This window comes from Bufo bufo, chromosome 3 (assembly GCF_905171765.1).
Source record: "Bufo bufo chromosome 3, aBufBuf1.1, whole genome shotgun sequence".
NCBI lineage: Eukaryota > Metazoa > Chordata > Amphibia > Anura > Bufonidae > Bufo > Bufo bufo.
The window spans coordinates 156,750,206-156,766,479 of NC_053391.1; the positions used below are offsets into that span (position 1 = coordinate 156,750,206).

The 16,274-nt window shown below is 45.2% G+C and overlaps 1 protein-coding gene across 2 annotated transcripts in view; it reads left to right on the forward strand.

Moving 5' to 3' along the window:
• Window positions 1-3,864: 3,864 nt before the first annotated feature.
• Window positions 3,865-16,274, forward strand: part of LOC120994863 (acetylserotonin O-methyltransferase-like) — a 248,960-nt gene continuing 236,550 nt past the window's right edge. Inside the window, exon 1 of one of the 2 annotated variants that reach the window (XM_040423729.1) lies at window positions 3,865-4,049. In XM_040423729.1, coding sequence (XP_040279663.1) covers window positions 3,978-4,049 — 72 coding nt within the window. In that variant the 5' untranslated portion in view covers window positions 3,865-3,977. The remainder of the gene's footprint in view (window positions 4,050-16,274) is intronic. The other variant, XM_040423730.1, reaches the window with a different exon arrangement.

Genomic DNA, 16,274 nt, shown 5'->3' on the forward strand with positions numbered 1-16,274 from the left:
GACAGTCACCTTAAAGGGCAAGGTAAGAGGGTTTGTAAATAGGGGGACGCCCCAATTACAAAACCCGACCACCTTTTACATCTTACCTTATATATCTTACCTAACCCTGATTGCGGACTCTGTGTGGTATTGAAACACAGAATATCAACTGAGGAATTGCTTTGATCTATATTGCTATAATAGTGCTACATTGGATGGACACAGTTTCAATATTCTTATACAAGAAGTTGTAATAAGGTTTCTACAAGATTCCTTTTACAGGACACTTTTGCACAGGATATTTATTTTATTTTTCTCACAGGACACTTATTTTGTTATCTGTATTGTTTTACTTGATTTCATTTATAGGATATTGGACTTCATTTTATCACAAGTTATTTGTATGCACATTATAACACGTATTTCTTTCCGGATAGGATATTCATTTATATAATTATATATTGTAAAGAGCACTATATCCATCCTGATAGCTATATCTATAGTGAATGGGAATCGGCCTATATGTACCAATACTAGAGATCTCAGTGCATATTGATTTTTTATATTACAATCTATTGTATTTTATGTATATTTTATGTGTGATTTTACCATCATATAAAGATATCAACTATAGACATACCAGCTGGTGAGTGCCTGTTTTTATTTAATTACAAGACTGTCTATTACTCTGTAATTCCTCTAGTGCCGTTATATGGAAACAGTAGGTTTAAAGAGCACACCAAATGCTTGAAATAACTTCTTTATTAACTTCAACTTTTCTTCATATAACACTGCCACCTCCGCAGCAGATAGTCCATGTACATAACACGTGTGGAAAAGATATCACAAAATGGGGGTGTGATAAAGATAGTGGTTCAACTGTTCAATCTTGTCATTCAACATAAAATGGTGGATATATTTCTCTTGAGTATCTGTACTCTCACTTTAAGTTATTTAAGCACTTTGTGATCTATCTGAGACGTATATCTAAGGTCAAACTAATAGTCCACTTGCAGTATGCAGTTAGCAGTGACTATTTGCAGATGGTATGGTTGTATGCAATTTGGATTGCAATATGGAATCTGAATGCTTGCAATTTGTATTTGCAATTGTATGGTTGCAATTGGTGGAACTGTAAGTAAACACATATATATCTAGTTCAGTATACAGTTCTAAACTCAATACTAACAATATGAACATTATTGTTTTAACTACCTATTTTGGCCTATTGTTCCCATAAAACTCAACTCTCAGTGGAGTGAATGTCTCTTCAGCTCCTGTCTCTGTAGAATAATGATTCTAGCAGCAGGAGCTGGGGAATTCCCAGACAGGCTGTGTGTGAGGCTGGCTGTGATTGGTGAAAACTCTTGCTGTGTGAGAAGCTGGCTGTGATTGGTCTAGACTTGTGCCCAGCAGCAACAGATTAACACTATGCTTTCTGTTGTTTCTGCTGTGTCACTGAGCTTACCTTACATTACAAAATGAATCTTAAAGGCATATTATCTTTTTCTGCTTCTGTGAACACAAAATATAACAGTTATATGACATACAAAACATTATGTCACAATAAATTACTCTGATTTTGTTTTTAACGCATAAACATAGGAACTATATTAAGGCTATAAGCAGGTTTAGGCCTCATGCACACGACCGTTGTGTGCATCCGCATCCGTTCCGTCATTTTTCACAGTTTAGCGGAGGTCCCATTAATTTCTATGGAGCTGTGAAAAAAAACTGATAGTCTTTCATTTTTTCTCCGCGTCCGTGATCCGTGATTCTAGTCCGTCAAAAAAATATAACCTGTCCTATTCTTGTCAGTGGAAAACGGAAGACGGACCCATTTAAGTCAATGAGTCCGTCAAAAAAAACGGATGCACAACTGGTATGTCATCCGTGTCCATGTCTGTTTTTTTCTACAAGACCTTGGTGCAATAAAATTACACTTTTCATTAACCTTCCTTTTTTTCCCCCTGTCAGACAAAAAAAAAAGGAAGACACAAGGAAACACAACTGAAGCAAAATTGGACACGGACCACTGAAGCCAAATCACTGACGGTGAAAAAACACTGACGTGTGCATGAGGCCTTAGCTGTATACAAATATAAGGCTATACTAGCAACCTAGGACAGGTTCTAGCTGGCCAGCTACACCAATCAAGGCCACTTCTCTGGTAAAATAACTGTTTTAGTTGCTGGTTAGCAGCTATTCCTGACTGTTATATGTAAGGACTTGTTTTATCTGTCCTAGGGTACTTTCACACTTGCGGCAGGACGGATCCGACAGGCTGTTCACCCTGTCGGATCCGTCCTTCCGCTATTTCGCCGGACCGCCGCTCCGTCCCCATTGACTATAATGGGGACGGGGCGGAGCTCCGGCGCAGCACGGCAGTGCGCGGCGAAAGGCCGCCGGACTAAAAGTCCTGCATGTCCGACTTTTTAGTCCGGCGGCCTCTGACCGCGAACTGCCATACTGCGCCGGAGCTCCGCCCCGTCCCCATTATAGTCAATGGGGACGGAGCGGCGGTCCGGCGGCATGGCGAAATAGCGGAAGGACGGAGCGGAAAGGGTGAACAGCCTGTCAGATCCGTCCTGCCGCAAGTGTGAAAGTACCCTTAGTTATCTGCTTATTTTTTTAAATCTTCATTTTCTCTTATCTTGGATGACATTTTAGGACTTTGGAACCGATTACTCAACTTACAATGGTTTCAACATAAAATGGTCACCCTGGGACCGATTAATATTGTATCTTGAGGGACTACTGTAATGTTATAGATGTCACCTGCAGTCCTATGTAACACCCCAGATAAAAGTGATAACTTTCTGTGGGCAGATAATGTAGTAGATGGTACCTGCAGTCCTATGTAACACTACATAATGTAAAAGGGGTTCTCTGAGATTTACATATTGATGGCTTATCCTCAGGGTAGGTCATCAATATGAGATTGGCTGGGGTCCAAATTTAGGCATATTTCTGTTTAATAAATGACCCCCTAAGTCTCTTTTTTTTTAATGATACTTCTATCCTTTATTTGTATATTAAATATGTATATTGATTCCAATATGTTATTGTCTGGAGCACCAAGTTCTATTATCTATAATAATACTTATTTCTCTATTATTTCTATTTATTTAGCTCATGGATGCACCCTGCTGCTAACCGAATACCATGGAAGACATGAGGGTAGATTTATCAAAACTGGTGTAAAGTAGAACTGACTTAGTTGCCCACAGCAACCAGTCAGATTCTACCTTAAATTTTTCAGAGCTCGTTTGGAAAATGAATGGTGGAATCTGATTGGTTACTATGGACAACTAAGCCAGTTTTGCTTTACACCGATTTTAATAAATCTCCCCCATGATGTTTGTGTGTAGGGGGAGGGGGCTACTCCTATTCAGTTAGCCCATGGAATACTATATCTCTTTATGGAGATCATCTAAGTGGCTGCTTGATTCAAAAGGTTGAACACTGACTTATAGGATAGCTGCCTTACATCTGGTGGCATCGCTTGTTATCAGTTCATTTGCATTCCCTCTGCACATGGATGTCGTACACAGGTCTTATACTGAACATGGGTCAGCAACCTCCGGCACTCCAGCCGTTGTGAAACCACAACTCCCAACATGCATACTTGCTCTGCTTTCCTCAGAATTGTACATTCAGGGATTTGTAGTTTCACAACAGCTGGGTGCCAAAGACTTCTGACCCCTGGGCTATACCATTGTGCTGTGCAGACAGGGGCCACTGCACAACAGTATGGGAAATATATTATCATATATTACAGTTCTTTTCTATAAACAACTAAATTCTAAAAATATAAAGCAGAAATCCTCTTTAATTCATGTAAAAGTAATCAAGTTCTTTCTATATTCCATATGTTATATGTTCTTATGGCTTTGAGCTCTTCATACTGAGCCTCGTTAAGATCTCTGAAGGGACACGCCCCTTGTTAGACTAGAGTCTATAAATGCTGACTCAGCTACACCGTGTATTACATCAACATGTCTTCTGCTGAAGAACTTGAATTCCCTCAAAAACTTTTTGAGTATCAATGTGGATTTGCAGCCTCAAAGGTAAGAAATGAATTTCATTCTGCAGATAGAACTTCTCCAGTTACAGTAGATGGAACATTGCTGGTCTTAGAGATGGTGATGGAGCTACACCGCGACTTGGATGGAATTTTTGTGACTGTCGCAGTGTGTTGCATTGTGACACCATTGAAATACAGTACATGACATGTCACTGTGTAGCCCAAGCTTAACCGGTAGAGGTTTTTTCCGATTTAGTCTTGACTATAAGTAGAGTCGTGCTTATTTTTATAACATAAAGTATTAGTATGACTCTGCTTAGCCGTCATTATGAAACTGTTAACCCCTTCCCGACTGCCCACTGGGTATATACACGTCCTATCTGCACATGCCCCGTGCAGATAGCACGTATATACATGTGCAGGCAGCGCTTTAATCCCAGCGGATTAAGGCTAGGCCGACAGTCGCAGAAAAGTCCAATTCGGATGGTTTTTTTGTGACTGTCGTGTCACTGTCGCAGCATGTCGCAGTACAACACCATAGACTATCACTATAAAAATTGTCGCGCAACAAATGTCGTCGTGTAGTCCTAGCTAATAGCTCCTGCAATCTAGCAGGAGCAGGTCGGGTCCCGGCTGACAGACACAGCGGGGACCCTGAGGAGAAGACAGGAGCGCTTTATTACCACTTCTGCCTTCTCCTGTGCCAGCAGAAGATCCATGTAGGAGTGCAGTGCCAGTGCAAGGATTTTTGCCGCCCTAGGCAAAGATCCATTTTGCCACCCCCTCATGTCACTCACTCACTGACAGGCACACGCACACACACACTGACAGACAGACACACACACACACTCAGACACTCACTGACAGACAGACATGCACTCAGACACTCACTGAATGACGTACACAGAAACTCACTGACAGACACACATACACTCACTGACAGACATACACTCACTAACAGATAGAGACACACTCAGACACTTACTGAATGACGTACACAGAAACTCACTAAAACATACTCACTGACAGACACACATACACACACACTCACTCACTGACAGACATACTCACTGACACACACACATACACTCACTCACTGGCAGACACTCACTGACACACACACACACACACACACTGACAGACACTCACTCACTGGCAGACAAACACACATATACTCACTGACAAACACACAGATACTTACTGACATACACTCATTCACTGACATACACACACACACACACACAGACACACACAGACACACACAGACACTCAATGACAGACACACATACATTTACTGACAGAAAGACAGACATACATACACACACTCACTCACTCACTGACATAAATACACAGGCAGACACTCACTCAGTCAAACACTTAAACACTCACCTCCCTGGGGTCCAGTGTGGTGCAGCTCCTCAGTCCTCCAGCGCGCCGTTTAGTATGCCGGCGCCGGAATGACGTCATATTCCGGCATCACAGAGGGCGCATGAGAGAGGAGTGGGGAGCTGCTAGAACAGCCTCCCTTGCCGTCCACCTCCTCTCCTTCGGTAATTTACTGGCAGAGCAGGCACCTGCCATCAGGGTAAGCAGATGCCTGCTCTGCCATATTTAAGAAGGTCCTCCACCTCCTGGCCCCCCTGTAATGGCGCTGGGGGGGCTCATGAGCCTCTCGCCCAGGGCTGCAGCCCCAGTCAGGGAGAGCCCACCAGGGCGCCCCCAGCAGGCTGGCGCCCTAGGCGAACGCCTAGTTAGCCTATATGGTTGCGCCGGCCCTGCAGAAGTGAAGGGGTAGAGGGGGAAGCGGGTGAGCCGCTTCCTCTGTTAGTCCTGATGGTCACATTACTGCCGGGGGTGTCAGGAGCAGAGTTGAAGGGTCTAAGGAGACCCTGAGCAGCTCTGCCTGTGTGTAATGCCCCCACAGGAAGCTGTTTTCCCTTGTTACTGTTTCTCCTGCGGATGCCCCAGTTTCAGTGGAAACCTCCTGCAGAGGTCTTTTATTGACCTCCTGGGGGACATATTATGTGCCAAAAATAAATAAAAATTTAAGTAAAAAAAAAAAATACAAATAAAAAAAATATAAAAAATGCAGTCGCCAAAGGAAAGCGGCACCACGTAGAATCAAGTCCATACATGTTATATATTAAAATGATCATCACAAAGTAGGGAACCCATTAATTTTTGTGTCAGTTTTAAGAAATAAAAAGCAATAATTAAAAATAATTACTAGCATTAGCAGTTTTCCTCCAAACTAAACCTAAAAAAAAGAAAAAAAATCTCTAAAAAAACCCATTCTAATAAAACTCCTAAGTGTCAAGTAAAAAAAAATTGCAAAAATCATTTTGTTAGTCAAACAAATAAAAAAGTTAGGGTCTCTAAACCACCACGTGCACAAATTCACAAAAAGTTGCCTGGGCATTCGGGCTTTTTTTTTGGCCCGGTTAAAGGGTTGTCTCACTTCAGGCTCATGCACACGAACATATTTTTTGTCTGTGCCCGTTCTGGGTTTTTTGTAGCCCGTATGCGGAACCATTCACTTAAATGGGATCGCAAAAGAAAATAAATTACTCCATGTCCATATGTCCGTATGTTCTGCAAAAAATACATAGACAAGAATAGGACTGTTCTATTATAGACTGCCTGTTCGATTCTGTGGAATGCACTCGCCCTGTATCTGTGTTTTGTGGATCCGCAATTTGCCGGCCGCAAAACAACAATGTTCGTGTGCATGAACCCTTCAGCAAATGGCATTTATCATGTAGACAAAGTAAAAGGCTCTTACTAATGTATTGTGAATGTCCATATTGCTTCCTTTGCTGGCTTGATTAAATTTTTCATTACATTATACACTGCTTGTATCCAGGGGTTATAACCACCCTGTAATACCACAGTGCTGGTTGTGCTTGCACACTACAGGAAAAAGCATCAGCCTCTCTGTTGGTCAGGACTAGTGTAATACCCCAGAGTGGTATAAACCACCTTTTTGTGCACCCAAACTATCTTTTATGGTTGATCCTGTGTCATCTTTATTGCTATGTCCTACACAATGTACATTTATTTCCATTTCGTCCACCATGACGGCTCTACTATGAGATTGACCCTTGACCTCTGTAGGGGCAGGAACACACAGAGTTTAAAAGGCCACCACCCACACTCACCCGCAGTGTTTCCTGTCCCTACGGGGTCAACCACACAGAGAGCCCTCCTGGTGGAGGTGAAGAAAAAGTTTATTATTTTATAAAATACCTGAGGATTCCGTCCTCGTCCCCTGCCCTCCTACGGTCTGGTCCAAAGCTGGGCAGGGAATTCATATGGAGCCGATCTCGCTTCTGTACCAGGAGCCTGTGTCCCTCCCCACAGTGCGGTCCCCCTTCCCTATGTTGAGGAAGCTGACCGCAGGGAAGCAGCATGCTGAACGCCGACAGGAAGCCTCAGCATTACTCTCTGCTCCCGGCGGCTGGAGGCGAAAGGGGCGGAGCTTAGGCCGGAAGGGGCGGTGCTTAGATCGGCCGCACGGCGGTGACGTCAGACGCCGGACTGACTACTCGTGGCGGCAGATTCAAACAGGCAGTGGCACCGATCTTCCTCCTGGCGCATACAGCACTAATGTCTGCTCCTGAAGCCCCGGACGCCTCTACAGCCCAGATGGACTCTGAAACTCCCTCGGCTACTCCAACAGTGAGTTCCCCTGTGGGGAAAGACAAAATGATGTATCTTTTTTTGACTTACTTGCTGTTTTGTCTATTGATACCTGGCTGCTCCTCTCTTTCATAGGGAGTTAAAGAGCCCAGAACAAGGTCTAAAGTTCAAAGATGTGCAACTTGTAATAAGAAGCTTCCCGAGAATTATAAAAAGAAGCTCTGCCAGAGCTGCATAAAAGACCTTATAAAAGAGGAGCAGCCGTCAATTTTGTCCGAGGTCAAAACGCTTATTCAGAACGAAATTAAGTCCTCTTTGGCCTCCCTCAGATCAGCCCCGTCTACACCTCCTGCTGCAAAAAAACCTAGATTATCCGCCCCATCCTCCTCTGTTTCGGAGATTATGGACGAGGGGGCCTCCACCTCTGGACAGAATGTGGACTTTGACGTTCTATCAGAGGGGGAGATAATGGAAGATAATAAAAAATATTTCTTTTCTTCCGAGGATATGGAGGAGCTATTGGGAGCTGTCAGAGCAACCATGGGGATTGAGGAGGTGAAAAAACCAAGGTCCGTCTTAGATGAGATGTTCGGGGGACTCAGAGCAAAAAAGTTAAAAGTTTTCCCAATGAATGAAAATTTAAAGGACATGATCTTAGACGAGTGGACTGACCCCGAGAGGAGACTAGGGGTATCTCGGGAATTCAGAAACCGGTTGTTGTTTGATCCAGCGGACGTCAAATTATTTAACGAGACCCCCAAAATTGACATCCAAGTGGCGAAAGTAGTTAAGAAGACTTCCCTCCCATTTGAGGACTCTTCACAACTACAGGACCCAATGGAAAGGAAAGCTGACTCTCTCCTAAAGAAATCCTGGGAGACAGCTATGTTTGGGGTCAAAACCAACATAGCCGCAACATCGGTCGCAAGATCTATGTGTTTTTGGCTTAATGAACTAGAAGAACATATCAAAAACAAGACTTCTAGGGAGGAAATATTGAGCTCTATCCCACTCCTCAAATCTGCCACGGCCTTCTTGGCAGATGCCTCGGCGGAATCGGTGAGGTTCGCCGCTAAGGATGCGGCCCTCACCAATTCCGCAAGGAGAGCTTTGTGGATGAAAGCCTGGGGAGGGGATAGAGCATCAAAAGCAAAACTATGCTCCATAGCGTTTTCTGGGGAATACGTTTTTGGACCCGTATTAGACTCTATCCTGGAAAAGGCTGCAGACAAAAAAAAGGGGTTCCCGGAAGAGACCAAAAAGAAGCCCTTTCGTTCCTCCAACTCCCAAACTAGACCCTATAGGGGCAAAGGAAAGGGGGGTAAGTGGAGTTACCAGAAGGGGGGAAAAGGCAGAGGTTTCCTTCTTAACCCCCAAAATAAAGATAAACAATGACGCCAGAGTAGGGGGAAGACTGCAGAATTTTCTGTCCCAGTGGGAGTCCATTACAAAAAATCCATGGGCCCTAAATATAATTCGGGATGGCTACCAGATAGAATTTTCCTCAGTCCCTCCAAAGAGGTTCAAAATAACCTCTCACAGCCCAAAAATAATAGAAAAAATCTGGCAGGGTATCCTGCAACTTATAGACTCAGGCGTTGTGACAGAAGTCCCAAGTTCAGAAAGAGGAAGGGGTTATTATTCCAGTCTATTTCTGGTACAAAAACCAGATGGTACCTTCCGCACTATTATAAATCTAAAAGGATTAAACAAAGTGGTTGCATACAGGAAATTCAGGATGGAATCTGTAACATCCATCATTCCCCTGATCAGAACAGGAGACTTCATGACATCCATAGATTTAAAAGACGCGTACTATCACGTCCCCATAAACAGATCATCGAAAAAATTCCTCAGGTTTGCCCTAGTGGACAGCTCAGGAGTTGTAAGACACTTCCAGTTCACTGTGTTACCCTTTGGAATCTCATCTGCTCCAAGGGTATTCACAAAACTAGTAGTAGAAATGATATCCCCTCTGAGAGCAGAAGGGATAAAAATTTTCCCATACTTGGATGACTTTCTGGTCCTGGGACCCTCGGAGCAGGAGACAACCAGCATTACCAGAGACCTGATGCACAGGTTTTCAGACCTGGGGTGGGTAATAAACCTGAAAAAATCAAGTTTAATCCCCTCAACCAAAATGAAATTTCTGGGAGTAATACTGGACTCGGTCTCCCAGGTGACATCCCTCCCTCGGGAAAAGTTACGTCGTTTATAGAAAAAACACAAAAATTCCGAAGTCAATCCCAGTGCTCCATTCGCAATGCCATGAGCCTCCTATGCACAATGACCTCCTGCATAACAGCGGTGTCTTGGTCTCAGGCCCACACCAGGATTCTCCAATCTTGGATCCTGAGAATTTGGGACAAGAGACAGTGCTCTCTAGAGAAAAAATTCCACATCCCGAGTCAGGTAAAATCAGATTTGGTGGATGAAAGAGGAAAACCTGCAAAAGGGTGTACCCTGGGTAAAAGATCCGGAGATTCAAATAAACACGGATGCAAGTGGTACAGGATGGGGAGCAAAAATAGGCTCGATAAATTACCAGGGCACTTGGTCGGACGCCATGAGAAAATGTTCCTCAAATCACAGAGAATTGAGGGCAATCTGGGAGGTGCTGAAGGTGTCACAGGACAGGGTCTCCGGAAAACACCTAAAAATCCTCTCGGACAACGTAACAGCCGTAGCATACCTGAAACATCAGGGGGGCACACGATCATCAGGCTTAAAGGAATTGGCAGAAAAAATATTCTCCTGGGCGGAAAAGAACGTTCTATCCATCACTGCTATCCATCTAAAGGGTACAGAAAACATACAGGCGGATTTTCTCAGCAGAGTAACCATAGATCCGGGGGAATGGGCCCTAAACTCAATCGTATTCGAGCAGATTACCAGGAGGTGGGGGACCCCCAAGATAGACCTGTTTGCTTCAAAAAAGAACGCAAAGGTCCATCCCTTTTGTTCCCTAAACCCAAGAGACAACCCTTGGGCGACAGACGCATTTTCAGTCAGGTGGTCTTGGGATCTAGCCTATGCCTTCCCCCCTTGGCCATTAATACCCAGGGTGCTGCAGAAAATAAGATCGGACCCAGTAACAGTAATACTGGTTGTCCCGTACTGGACAAAAAGGAATTGGTTCCCAGTGTTAAAAGAACTAGCTCTGGAAGAACCCTGGATAATCCCCCCCATGGGAGGACATTATCTCTCAGGGTCCAATTCTTCACCAGAATCCAGGTCTTTTCAGACTATCGGTCTGGATCCTGAACGCGAAATCCTAAAAAGCAGAGGGATATCAGAGAAAGTCATAAACACCCTTAAGTCCAGCAGGAAAGAAGTTACTTCTGCAATATATCTTAAGATATGGAAAAAATATTGTAGTTGGCTTGGCCAGACTCCTCCCGTAAACTCTTCTCCCAATATTAAAAAAGTGCTAGACTTCCTCCAACGAGGGTTAGATCTGGGCCTTAGACCAAGTACTCTCAAAGTACAGATCTCTGCTTTGGGGGCTTGTTATGATACGGACCTGGCCAGTCACAGGTTGATAAGGAGATTCATAAAAGCTGCCTCAAGATTGAGACCTTCCCTAACCCTTAGGACGCCTCAATGGGATCTAAACTTGGTCCTAAAAAACCTTACAAATTCGCCTTTTTCTCCTACGCAGGATATATCTCTCAAACACCTATCTTTAAAAGCAGCCTTCCTAGTGGCAATCACTTCAGCCAGACGTCTGGGTGAAATCCAAGCGCTGTCCTGCAGGGAACCATACCTCACGATCTTCCCGGACAGAATAGTTTTACGTTTAGATCCAGGTTTTCTCCCAAAAGTGGTGTCGGACTTTCACAGAGACCAAGAGATCATCCTTCCATCTTTTCCCAAAGACGACCCATCACAGGATCAGTTCCAGCTCCTGGACGTCCGGGATACCATCATACAATACCTGGACTTAACAAAAGAATTTAGGAAAGATGATAACCTTTTCGTTCAGTATGGGGGTCCAAACAGGGGGAAAAAGGCATCCAAAGCCACGATCGGAAGATGGATCAGATCAACTATTATTTGCTGCTACCAGAAGTCTGGTCTAGATAGCCCCACGAATATAAAAGCTCACTCTACAAGAGCTATGGCGTCTTCATGGGCAGAAAGAGGAGGTGTCTCCCTTGACAGGATTTGTAAAGCAGCCACCTGGTCGAATATAAGTACTTTTATCAAACATTACCGGATTAATGTGTCAGCTTCTGCGGATTTAACCTTCGGTCAGAAGGTTCTACAAGCAGTTACCCACCCTGTTTAATAATCTGGTAGTTCTCATAGTAGAGCCGTCATGGTGGACGAAATGGAAAGACCGTAATTAGACTTACCGGTAATTCTGTTTCCTTGAGTCCACCATGACGGCCCAGATTTCCCCCCCTGAGATTTAAGGAGGGGTTGAGTATGAATTAATACTCAAAAAAAAATAAAAAATGTATATATTCATATACTTGCCTAGGTTAAGGCTACACCCACTTGGTAATTTGGAAAGCACTGAGGGTGAGTGTGGGTGGTGGCCTTTTAAACTCTGTGTGTTCCTGCCCCTACAGAGATCAAGGGTCAATCTCATAGTAGAGCCGTCATGGTGGACTCAAGGAAACAGAATTACCGGTAAGTTTAATTACGGTCTTTTCCTTGCAAATGACTGTTTAAGTGTAATGTGCCTGGTTCACCAGCAGATGGCCGCAACATTGGCAGAACTAGTTTTCCTAAAATGGAACCTGCTTTTCATTCTAGCCCACTCTAGAGAGGGAGGAGTTTAGTTAGTGTGAGGCAGTCTAACCTACCCCATCTTGGGGAGAGGTTGAGTCTAGCTTATCCCCTGTAAGGGGAGGCTGTGTGTTGACCAGCAGAGCACTGCTCTACTGGGCCTAAGGGCTCATGCTACAAGTTTCAGAGCCATGAGGAAAGATTCCCTGGATAAGATAAAGACAAGCAGAAAGATACAGATGAGGGTACTTTCACACTTGCGGCAAAATGATCCGGCAAGCAGTTCCATCGCATGCAAACGGACAGCATTTGTAGATGGATCCGGATGCGGATCCCTCTCACAAATGCATTGCAAGAATGGATCCGTCTGTCCGTTTGTCATATTCATGGGAGCCAAACGTCTGTCCGTTTGTCATACTCATCGGAGCCAATTCATTCTAATCATGTACGGAGCTCCTGCTCCATACAGTATTAGAACAAAGTTTTATGCAAATCGACTTCAGATGTTTGATCCAAAGTCAATTCGCTCATCCCTAGTCAGGACTAGAGATGTCACGAACATAAAATTTTCCGTTCGCGAACGTGAATTTCCGCAAATGTTCGCGAACGGGCGGACCGGGCGAACCACCATAGACTTCAATAGGCAGGAGAATTTTAAAACCCACAGGGACTCTTTCTGGCCACAATAGTGATGGAAAAGTTGTTTCAAGGGGACTAACACCTGGACTGTGGCATGCCGGAGGGGGATCCATGGCAAAACTCCCATTGAAAATTGCGTAGTTGACGCAGAGTCGGGTTTTAATCCATAAAGGGCATAAATCACCTAACATTCCTAAATTGTTTGGAATAACGTGCTTTAAAACATCCAGTGTGTATATACGATCAGGTATGATGTTGTATCGATCAGGTAGTGTAAGGGTTACGCACGCTTCACAGTGACAGACCAAACTCCCCGTTTAACGCACCGCAAACAACCGCAAACAGTCCATTTGCACAACCGCAAACTCCCCATTTGCACAAGGTTGGATACCAAGCTAGCCATGTCCCGTTCCTTGTCCTCACTGACGTCATTGAAGGTCTCTTCCTCCACCCAGCCACGTACAACACCAAGGGTCCCTGAAAGGTGACAAGCCCCCTGGGACACCTGCTGTGGTTGGTCTTCCACCTCCTCAAAGCCACCTTCCTCCTCTGACTCCTCTTCTTCAGACTCCTCTCTCTGCGTTGCCGCAGGTCCAGCAATTGACGACGACAAGGCTGCTTCTGGTAATGATGGTGACTACAACTCTTCCCCCTTCCTCTTCATGCTCATCTACGGCCTGATCCAGCACTCTTCGCAGGGCACGCTCCAGGAAGAAAACAAATGGGATGATGTCGCTGATGGTGCCTTCGGTGCGACTGACTAGGTTTGTCACCTCCTCAAAAGGACGCATGAGCGTCCAGTAACGTGGCAAAAAAATACCCAGCTCTGCAGAGGGTGTCCTAGCACCCCGGTCATACAAATACTCGTTGACGGCTTTTTCTTGTTGGAGCAGGCGGTCGAACATTAGGAGTGTTGAATTCCAACGTGTCGGGCTGTCGCAAATCAAGCGCCTCACTGGCATGTTGTTTCGCCGCTGGATATCTGAGAAGTGCGCCATGGCCGTGTAGGAATGCCTGAAATGGCCACAAACTATCCTGGCCTGCTTGAGGACGTCCTGTAAGCCTGGGAACTTATGCATAAAGCGTTGTACGATCAGATTCAACACATGTGCCTTTCACGGCACATGTGTCAACTTGCCCAAATTCAATGCCGCCAACAAATTGCTTCCGTTGTCACACACCACTTTGCCGATCTCCAGTTGGTGCGGGGTCAGCCACTGATCCACCTGTACGTTCAGGGCAGACAGGAGTGCTGGTCCGGTGTGACTCTCTGCTTTCAGGCAAGTCAACCCCAAGACGGCGTGACACTGTCGTATCCGGGATGTGGAATAGCCCCTGGGGAGCTGGGGGGGGGGGGGTGCAGTTGATGTGGAGCAAGACGCAGCAGCAGAAGAGGACTCAGCCGAGGAGGTTAGCGAAGAGGATGGAGTAGGAGGAGTAGAGGAGGTGGCAGCAGGCCTGCCTGCAAGTCGTGGCAGAATTTTTTTCCCGGCCGGGTACCTTCCACTGCGGTGTCCGAATAGCTAAAAATTTTTTGAAGGCCTCAGACTCCACCAGCTTGTATGGTAAAAGCTGGCGGGCTAAGAGTTCCGTCAAGCCAGCTGTCAGACGCCGGGCAAGGGGGTGACTCTGTGACATTGGCTTCTTACGCTCAAACATTTCCTTGACAGACACCTGTCTGTGGGCAGATGAGCACGAACTGCTAAAGGTGAGAGGCGGAGTGGCGGGTGGTTGAGAGGGGGCAAGGAGGACAGCAGTGGTTGACGTGGCTGAAGATGCTGGACCAGGAGGAGGATGGTGGCTTTGAGTTTCTGTGCTGCTTGTACTCATTATGTGTTGATCCCATAGGAGTTTGTGATGTGAGATCATGTGCCTTCGCAAAGCAGTTGAACCTAGGTGGGTGTTGGACTTCCCACGGCTCAGTTTCTTTTGGCACAGGTTGCAAATGGCATTGTTGTTATCAGAGGCAGACACACAAAAAAAAATGCCACACTGCTGAGCTTTGCAATGATGGCATTCTGGTGGTGGCAACAGCATGTGTTGATTGGCGTGCTGTCTGGCTGACCCTGGGTGCCGATACATGCTGTCTGACTTTGCCACTAGCTCCTTGCGACGACCCCCCCCTGCTTCCAACATGTCTCCTCCTCCTCTCTGTCTCCCCATTTGAACTTTCCCCCTGTTCTTCTTCTCTTTGAGCGGGCACCCACGTGACATCCACAGACACATTGTCATCATCAACTGCTTCACTTGTATCTGACAACTCAGCAAAGGAAGCAGCTGTTTGCTGGTGCAGATGATGCAGAGAATAATCAGACATATATGGATGCCTGTAGTTTACTAGGATTCATTTGTATTGAAGAGACATACAGCAGAGAGCATGGTGCTCATGTTAGCACAGGAGATATAGAAGAACAACAACCATAGATACCAGGAAAATGCAATAACAGATAGTCAACACATCGGACATTATGATAGAGTATTTGTGTATAGTGACATCTAGTGGTCAGACTCAATACTTCAAATACATAGGCATACAGGGAAGTAAACCAAGCAATGTATAACATAGCATGAAACAATGTTCAGTCTCCAACACCCCTTTTTATTGTGAAGTGCTTAATTAGACAAACCGATTCTTGTTAGATCCATATGTCTCTTTACAGGCAAAGGCTTAGTAAGGATGTCTGCTAACATTTCCTCAGTGGGACAGTATCGTAGATCCATCTGTCCTTGCTCTTGCAAGTCTCTTAAGAAGTGATATCTCACGTCTATGTGTTTAGTTCTCGGGTTTATCCGCTCTGTCTGTGCGAGTGCTATACATCCTTGATTGTCCTCATAGATTGGCGTGGACTCTGTCTGGTTCTGATCTAGATCTTCCAGCAATTGTCTCAACCAGATTACCTCTTGCCCTGCTTGTAATGCGGCCACATATTCTGCTTCGGTGGAGGACAGTGTCACTGTGGACTGTTTTCTGGTGGTCCAGCTCATCAGACCGTCTTTGAATAGAAACAGGTGTCCACTGGTGGATTTCCGATCACTGGGGTCACCTGCCCAGTCTGCATCCACATATCCAGTCAGACCACTTTTCCCTGTTGATGAAAGTTTTAGTTTAAAGTCTATTGTTCCCTTCAAATAGCGTATGATCCTTTTTGCTGTGTTCCAGTCCATCTGGGTTGGCTGGGATACCCACTGCTGTGGCTATGTCAGGCCTTGCCACTGTAGCAATGTATAGTAACTTCCCCATTGCCCTTCTGAA